Source organism: Grammomys surdaster, unplaced genomic scaffold (genome assembly GCF_004785775.1).
Source record: "Grammomys surdaster isolate TR1022 unplaced genomic scaffold, NIH_TR_1.0 199, whole genome shotgun sequence".
NCBI classification, from domain to species: domain Eukaryota; kingdom Metazoa; phylum Chordata; class Mammalia; order Rodentia; family Muridae; genus Grammomys; species Grammomys surdaster.
In genome coordinates, this window is record NW_021604644.1 from 3270098 (window position 1) to 3278451 (window position 8354).

At 48.9% G+C, this 8354-nt stretch overlaps 1 protein-coding gene across 1 annotated transcript in view; it reads right to left on the minus strand.

Moving 5' to 3' along the window:
* Nucleotides 1-471: 471 nt before the first annotated feature.
* Nucleotides 472-8354, minus strand: part of Ccdc180 (coiled-coil domain containing 180) — a 64119-nt gene continuing 56236 nt past the window's right edge. The window contains exons 34-39 of the mRNA XM_028770271.1: nt 7855-8015; nt 7284-7421; nt 6619-6730; nt 3079-3184; nt 2271-2406; nt 472-627 (exon numbers count right to left, since the gene is read on the minus strand). Of these exons, the coding sequence (XP_028626104.1) occupies nt 472-627; nt 2271-2406; nt 3079-3184; nt 6619-6730; nt 7284-7421; nt 7855-8015 (809 nt within the window). The remainder of the gene's footprint in view (nt 628-2270; nt 2407-3078; nt 3185-6618; nt 6731-7283; nt 7422-7854; nt 8016-8354) is intronic.

Here is an 8354-nt window from a genome sequence, read left to right on the forward strand (position 1 = left end):
ATGTGGTATGGGCAGGTGCCCACAGATGCCAGAGGGGGCACCGGAGCCTCTGACGCTGGAGTGACAGGTGGTTGTAAGCTGTCCAGTGCTGAGAAGCCAACTTGGGTCCTCTGGAAGAGCAGTCAGTGCTCTTAACCACTAGCCATCTCTCCAGCCCCAGGGGCAGGCTTTCTAATGGTGGTGCACTCCTACAATGAATGCCTGACACCTCCTGGCCTGCCAGCCAAACACACTCTTAGCTGATCTCCAACCAGAGAGTGAAAGGAAGCATCAAGCATGCTTCTGGGTGCTATTTTCTTTGAAATACTAGTATTTATTTTAAGTGGCTGGGCCTGGCACCCACCAAACGACTTGCTAACCATGGGTCCTTTCCACATCTGTCTTCTTTAATCAAACTGTCCTCATCTCTGATAAAACTATGGTGTGGATGGAAAGTTGTAGACAGATGTGCAGCGGGAAGGAGCAAACACTTTATTTGAGGTATGAAGAAGGACGGGACGAGTATAGGGTCTGGATGGTGCTAAGAGATCGCTTCCAGCTTTCCTTCCAGCGCTGAGACTCCGACAGCAGGGTCTTGAAGTAATCCTGGATACCCTTCAGTTCTTTGTCAAACAGTGCCAAATATTTCTGAAGGGAAGCAAAAGGCAGGCTTGGGGACTCCTGCCCTCACAGACTTGGGAGCTTTGAGCTCTGGGGCCCACAGCAAGCACTGACCCCTGGCCCTCAGGAACAGCACTAGTCCTACAAGCTGTTCCTCAGGAAGTCACTCTACAAGCTCTCACATAGGTGAGGTTATCCTCTTACCTTACAATGGGAAGTCTGTGACCTATGGTCACCCAGCTCAAGAGAAACTGAGCAGGGGCAGAGACCCGTTGTCAGGGACAGCCTTGTTTATAAACTGAAGGCCTAAAATCAGCCATAGGCCTAAGTCAGCCTGTTAACACAAAGTCTTGGTCTCTGTGGAAAAACACTGAACAGATGGCTATAAGATAATGTAAACAAATAGCCTTGGTGGAAATTTACCAGCCTGGACAGTCATAGGCCTTGTGTAGCCTTGGTGGATAGTACCAACTTAGATAAGGGCAAGTGATTCATAGGCAGACTCATAGTGACCTGTCCCCTGAACCTTCACCCAGCTGATACCTTGTTCTGAAAGGTATCTGTACACCTATACTCCTGCGTCATCCCCTTCCCCACATCCTGCCTTTGTGTGTTTATAACCCCTGTGTGAAAAAGTAAAAATCAGCTATTTGATCAGACTATAGGGTTTGATCAGACTATAGACAAATTGTCATTCTTTATGTTCGCCTGCTTCCCCCATTCTCTCTTTCAGGTGACCTCCCTGACCCTGTTCAATGCCCTGCTGGACGGGACAACCCTTGTGTCTCTGGTTCTGGGATGTGAGTATTCCTGACTATTGTCCTGCAGTGGAGCTCTCGTGGGGGTTCCTTGCTTCTTCAGAAGGCTGAGCCCTGGGTCTCCATCCCTCATTGAATTTAGCAGGTAGAGTCTTTCCCTCTGCCTGGAGTCTGGAGTGGAGCAGCAGCTAGGGACACACCAGCACTAGGCACTTCAGGCTTTCCCTGGGACCAGTGAATGTGACTAGGTTTCTCTGAGGGCACCAGGAGCAAGGATTTGTACATCTTCTGACCTGGGAGGTAGTTCAGGTGGCATTTGGGTAAAGCCTCATCAGGCCAGTCCTACAGTCTGTCAGTGGGATCAAACCCTGGCTCTGCTGTTTGGGAGTGTTGTAGAAAGGCAGGTATCTTCAGGTATTATTGCCCTTGTTAGGAAAATGGGAGAGATTCTACATCCCTCAGCAGTGGCAGAGAGGATGTCACAAGATGCCTCATGTTGAGAATAGGAGGTACTTGTTAGCGCCTGGAGTCTGTGGGTGTTCCTGCCATTGTACAACCCCACCACCACCACCACATACCTCTGTAGCTATGGGCATTGCTACATCTGTCTGCCTTGTGCCTGACTCTACTGTCCCTCTGCAGCAGCCCTTCTCCATGACTGCTAGGTGAGGTATCTGTCTGCTGAGTATAGGGTCACAGCTTAGCCACCAAACTGGTACCAGGGATGGACATGGCCCTTGGCATGTGACCTTGAGCCTATCGAAGAGTTGAGATCTGGGGGATGCTGGCATGTGCTCTTTCTCCATGGGTCAGGTGTTGAGGTACCCAGTGGATTGTAGCTCCCTCCTTCCTCAGGCAGCCAATCTGAGTTGCTTTGCTTCCCCTGACATACACCACTTGTCCCTGACTCACCAGGTAAACAGCATCTCGGGCTTCTACAGCAGCCAAGTGACCCAGGGTGGTCTTAGAGGTGGTTATTGATGGTGTCCTCCGAGTTAGTATCTTGGTTTGAATGGTGATTTCGTTGGGCTTGATTCCTGGCCACTTCCTATAGACAAACATGCTTGGCTTCATCTTCTGTCAGCCACCCAACACACAGCTTGAAACTCAGCCATTAGCGTGGATTTAGATGGCTTTGTTAAAGGTCCCCCTGAGCTTTTCCTGTTGGGTTCTTTATGTTCTGCTTCCTATTTCCGTGATGACCTAACAGTGTGTATAGCCATGGGGCCTGATGTATGAGAAAGGGAAATGCCACCCAAGCTTCTTCCCCTTTTCTGGGCCTTGGTTTCCTCATCAACCTGCCATGCAGGCAGCAGCCATGAATTCCTGGCCTATTTTTCCTATTGTTCTGTAGGAACCTCTGTGGAGAATACAGTTGGGAGTCACTGCCCTCAGACCCAGGGCACAGGCACTTTGACAACTGGACAGACAGCTGGAGTAGTTCACAGTGCTGGCAGCAACTTGAGAATGTACCTCCCCTTGGGACAGGCCTCCTTTTCTTTGTAGCCCCTTGTGGCCCTGGAATTCTCAGCATGTGCTGGGTGACCTCATCTTTCTCTTCAAACAGCCTCACTCATTTCAGAGACAGAAACTGAAGGCTGGACATCAGAGACTTTCCAGGGCTATTAAGTCCACCTGAGTTCTGAGCCTGAGTCCCTCCCCCACTCCCCTGTCCTGTACTCAATGGACTCAACCATTCACACGGTCCCTAGATTCTCACCTGCTCCCACGTTCAATCAGGGGCTTCTCACTCTCTTCCTCCAGAGAGAGCATGGCCAGCTTCCTCCGTATGAGGATTGATACTTTCTGCTTTTGGGGCTCCGTCCCTGACAGGAAAGAGGTGCGTTATTGACTGTGACCTCACGGACAGCTTGAGAACCAGGGACATGACACCGTGGTCCTATTTAGAGACGAGAGGCCTCACCCTGGAAAGAACAGTCAAGGCTGCTCACCAGATGTCTAGCCTGGGGCTCCAACTCTGGCATGCTTTCCTGGTAAGGAGAGTGGGGCTCTGAATGCAGAGTGTAGCACTCTTCAAGAGAGCAGCTGTCAGTGTGCATCTCCTATTGTCTGACCATCTATCCAGAGGCCTGTCTGTCTGTCTTTCCAGCGTGGGGCCTCTTCTCCCTGACATCTTCACCAGGCCCCAATAGTCACCAAACTGAAACCAAAAAGCTGGATGGATACATGCCTGTGAACCGAGCCACCAGGAAGTCGAGGCAGATGATCTTGTGTACTAATGTATATTTCAAGAGTGTCCTCAAGCACAGGGAGACTCTAGTGGGCTCTTAACGTGCTGCTCTAGCTCAGCCATGCTATGTCCATGTTCTTCCTTGTAGGCAAGGGTTGGCTGAGAGCCTTATGCTTGCCACAGGAACTGCTTCTCTTCAGAAACACATGGTTCTGGGTTTTTTTCTGCTTTTAAGACTGACCTGTGAGAGTTCTATGCACCCCAGGAATAGCTGTTTTTTCTCTGACTCATGGGTTGTGAGGAGGAACACTCTTCAGATTTTCTGTTTTTCTCCATGTTGAACTTTGTCCCCCCTGTTTTAATTTTGGCCCACAGAGGTGCCACCATTTCCTTTATGTCCTCTGACTCTTACTCTTTATTTAGGATTGGTGCCCTAGCCCTAAGAGTATGAAGATATTCTCTGCCTGGGCTTTATTTTAATATTTACTCTTCAATTCACCTGGCATTTACTTGTTCAGCCAAAACATTTTCTTTGATAAAAATAAGTAAAAAAATCAATCCATCCACTTGTGATGTACATTAAATTAGTAAATTGTCACATGTTCTTTGAGCTCACTAAGAAACTGGCCCTGGCGAGAAGCACCTAAAGAAATGTTCAGTATCCTTAGTCGTCAGGGAAATGCAAATCAAAACAACCCTGAGATTCCATCTCACACCAGTCAGAATGGCTCAGGTGATAGTAGATGCTGGCCAGGGTGTGGAGAAAGAAGAACACTCCTCCATTTGTGGTGGGACTGCAAGATGGCAACTACTTTGGAAATTAGTCTGGCAGTTCCTCAGAAAATTGGAATAGCATTACCTGAGGATCCAGCTATACCACTCCTAGGCATATACCCAGAAGATGCTCGAACATATAACAAGGACATATGCTTAACTATGTTCATAGCAGCCTTATTTATAATAGCCAGGAGCTGGAAAGAACCCAGATGTCCTTCAACTGAGAAATGGATTCAAAAAATGTGGTACATTTACACAATGGAGTATTACTCAGCTATTAAAAACAATGAATTCGGGAATTTCCTAGGTAAATGGATGGAACTAGAAATTATCATCCTGAGTGAGGTAAGCCAATCACAAAAGAATACACATGGTATACACTCACTAATTATTGGATATTAGCCCAGAACCTTGAAATGCCCAAGATTCAACTCACAGGCCACATGAAGCTCATGAAGAAGGAAGACCAAGTGGGGGTGATTCGGTCCTTCTTAGAAGGAGCAACAAAATACTCAAGGGATCAAATATGGAGACAAAGTGAGGGACAGAAACTGAAGGAGGGGCCGTCTGAAGACCATTCCACCTGAGTATCCATCCCATGTGCAGTCACCAAAGGTAGATGCTGATGTGGAAGTCAGGAAGTGGATGCTGATAAGAGCCTGATATAGATGTCTCCTCAGAGGTCTGCAAGAGTCTGACATATTCAGAGGCAGATGCTCACAACTAGCCATTGAACTGATCATGGGGTTCCCAATGGAGGAGTTAGAGTGAATACCATTGGAGCTGAAAGGGTTTGTGGTCCCATGAGGAGAGCAACAATACCAACCAACCACAGCTCCCAGGGTCTAAACAACCAGCCTGGGAGCACTTAGGGAGGGACCCATGGCTTCAGCTGTATACGTAAGAGTGGAGGGCCCTGATGGGCATAGGTGGGAGAAGAGATTCTTGGCCTCATGAAGGCTGGACGCCCCAGGGGGTGGGAATTTGAGGGTGGGGAGGTGGGAGTGGGGGGTAAGTAGGGGTACATCTGCAGAGAAGCAGGAGGAGGGGTAAGGGGATAGGGGGTTCCTGGGTGGGTGGGAGATGGGGTAAGGGAACAACATATGAAATGTAAATAAAACATCCAATTTAATAAAAAAAGAAACTGGCCCTGGAAACAGCCTGCTCACCCCCTCCCCCATTTCAGACCCAAGCACGTTTGTCTCAAAGCCTCCTCCAAGGCCACAAGGAAGAGAACATTGAAAGAGCACAAGGAGAATGTTCCTGAGAACAGCTAGAATCCCTATGACTTCCAACAGAGGTGAGCACTGTTTGGTCTAACATATAAAAACACCTGTAGTGAGAAAGAGACCAGAGGGACCCGTCCATGGTGAAAAGCCTCCGAGGGGAACCCCAGCCCTTGGCTTCAGATTCTCTGGATGGTCTGGCTGGATGTTGTCAGCATCTGATTGGCCTCTGTCTGTTGCTGTGGTTTTGTACTCGGTGCTGTGACTGACCTGGTAGATGGAGAGAGCTTCTAGAGAGACACTGTGCCTCTCAATGTGTCTCTCAGCCTGTTGAAACTATGGACTCCCAGAAATGGGAATTTTCTAGAAATTTCATGCTGGGAGTAGGAAAAGGCCTCCTCCAGAAGGGAACCTGTCTCCTGGATAGAGGTTCTGCACAGTCCTGAGAACTTAGACCACCTCACAGGACGAGACTGAAGCAGACAGTGACAGTCAGTGGTGGGTGGGAGTCCACTTTCACCCGGCTTGCAGAGATGTGCACATACTTGACCTTTTATTTAGACTTCAACTTTATTTCAGGACCCGGAAGATGGATTTGGAGCTTTGCAGGGTCTCTTTGTCCCTTTTCTGAGTAAATCTCCTTTTTCTGCTTTCCACTTAGTTTAGTGGCTTATTGAGGCCAGGAGGCCAGATCTGACTTGGGGAACAGGTTGTAACCCCCAAGTTTGATAACAGAAGCCTCATCTGAGGGGACCCCTGCTCTGTCCAGGATTATCTATCAGTAGTTCCAGATGAGTGCCTCAATGGGTCTTCCCCAACTGGATGTTTTGAGAGCTGCGTGATGATGCTTTGCTATCTGTCTATTGAACTATCTGCGACCTGCTATTTACTTTGCTACTTTGGCTTGGAATACTCAAAGCCATAAGTATACCTATTGTACATCTTTCTGGAGCCAGACCATCACTCATTTTCACCCTGACTGAGGGACAGCAGACATCCCTAAGCCCCAAGCACCCTACACCTTGTGAGCCCTAGGGCCACAGCCCGAGGCAGGTGTACCACTTACGTGGAACCTGGATGTCATCAATGGTGATCACTTCATCCAACTGCAACAGGAACCGCTCTGTGAAAGAGGCTAAATTTGCTATAAAGAAGCGGGCATACTTCTTGACAAATTCCTGGAGAAAAGAGAGTGAAAATTGACTTCAGAAACAAGCCCCTACCAGGCTAGCAGGAGAAGGATAGAACAGCTCCAAGGAGGGCCAACTAGTGAGGCAACCCTGATGTCATGTGAACAGCTGCACTGGGGTTAGCTAGTACCTGGTCCTTGGAGCCCAGGGATCTCTCCCAACATCTGGTCTGGTTTGAGACTAAGAAAGGATCGAGAGGAGTTGGTGAAATGTCCCAGCGGGTTAAGTACTTGCCACCAAAGCGGGAAGACCTGAGTTCAATTTCCACATTCACAAAAAGAGCTGGGTGTGATTTGTAAATAATTTTAAAAAATCAAAGTATGGCCAGGTGTGGTGGCCCTTGCCTTTCATCCTAGCACTTGGGAGGCACTCTGTGAGTTCTAGGTCAGCCTGGTCTACATGACAAGTCCTAGGACAGTCAGGACTATAGAGAGAGACCCTGTCTCAAACAAACAATTAGGTACTAACCATCAGGCTCAACTCTTCTGAAGGGCAGCATGGCCCTGAGCACCTGGGGAGGAGACTGACTGGCAACCCTTACCTCCATCTTCTCCTGGTTCGTTTGGATCATCTGGTTCAGCTCCTTCTGCCTCAGTTCCTCCATGAGTTTTAGTGACTCCATTTGACTGGTGTATGTGGGGTGGCCGAGATTTGGATGGAGTTTCTGAGCATTTACATCCTTCAATCAAACAAGGCAGAAATTAGCAGAGATTTTGACCAGGACTTGAAATCAGGACCGATGTCTTCTGCCAGCTAAGGTCACAAGCAGACAGGTATGTCCTGGGTGTGATCTGAGTGTGGGAAGGTAGGAGTGTAGTTGGTACTCGGAGGGTTGGAGAGAAGATGAGCTGGGTACCCACTCCAGCACAATCTGGGCCTTTAGTCCAATAAAATCAGCACCAATCATATACCACAGCACCAAGGAACACGGCTGAACTATTGTTGATCTCAATGACCAAGGCCCTATCAAAGATTTCAAATACAGCCTGGAATTTGGGGAGTGCCTTCGACAAGTTTTGGCTTAGTTACCAATTCCCCAGCACCCCTGTCCCCAGCAGCCTTGCTCATGACCCGCCTCCATTCTCAACTCCCTGCACTCCTGTGACCTTCACCTTCTCCTTCTCTAGATGCTTCTGCTGCTGCTCAAATTCCTCCCGGACCTCCGTCATGGATACGCAAAACTTGCTCCAGTGCTGTTCCTTGTAGTTCTCCGTCACCAGCCAACACACCTGGGGCAGCAGCTCCTCAAACCTCCTCACCTGGGCACGCAATTCTGCAGGAATCGAGGGTAGGGTATCAGGAATGGACAGAGGAGATGGAAGTTGCTGAGGCCGCGTCTCCAACAAAGGGAGAACATGGGTCTCCAGTGTGATAAGAGCTACTCCATCCAAAGGAGATCTACAGCCAGACCAAGATAGGAAATGATGGTCAAACAAATTCAGAGGGATTCTCAGTGTGCTTAAAATGTGTTGTGTGCCTCGTCATGGGCAAGTTCCCATCTATGACATCTTCAGGTACTGCCTTGACCTTGTCTCCCTCCCCTGCACCTCCAGACGACACGTGCTGAGACCTGCTCTTTCATGCCCCCCCCCTCTCTCTCCCTCCCTCCCTC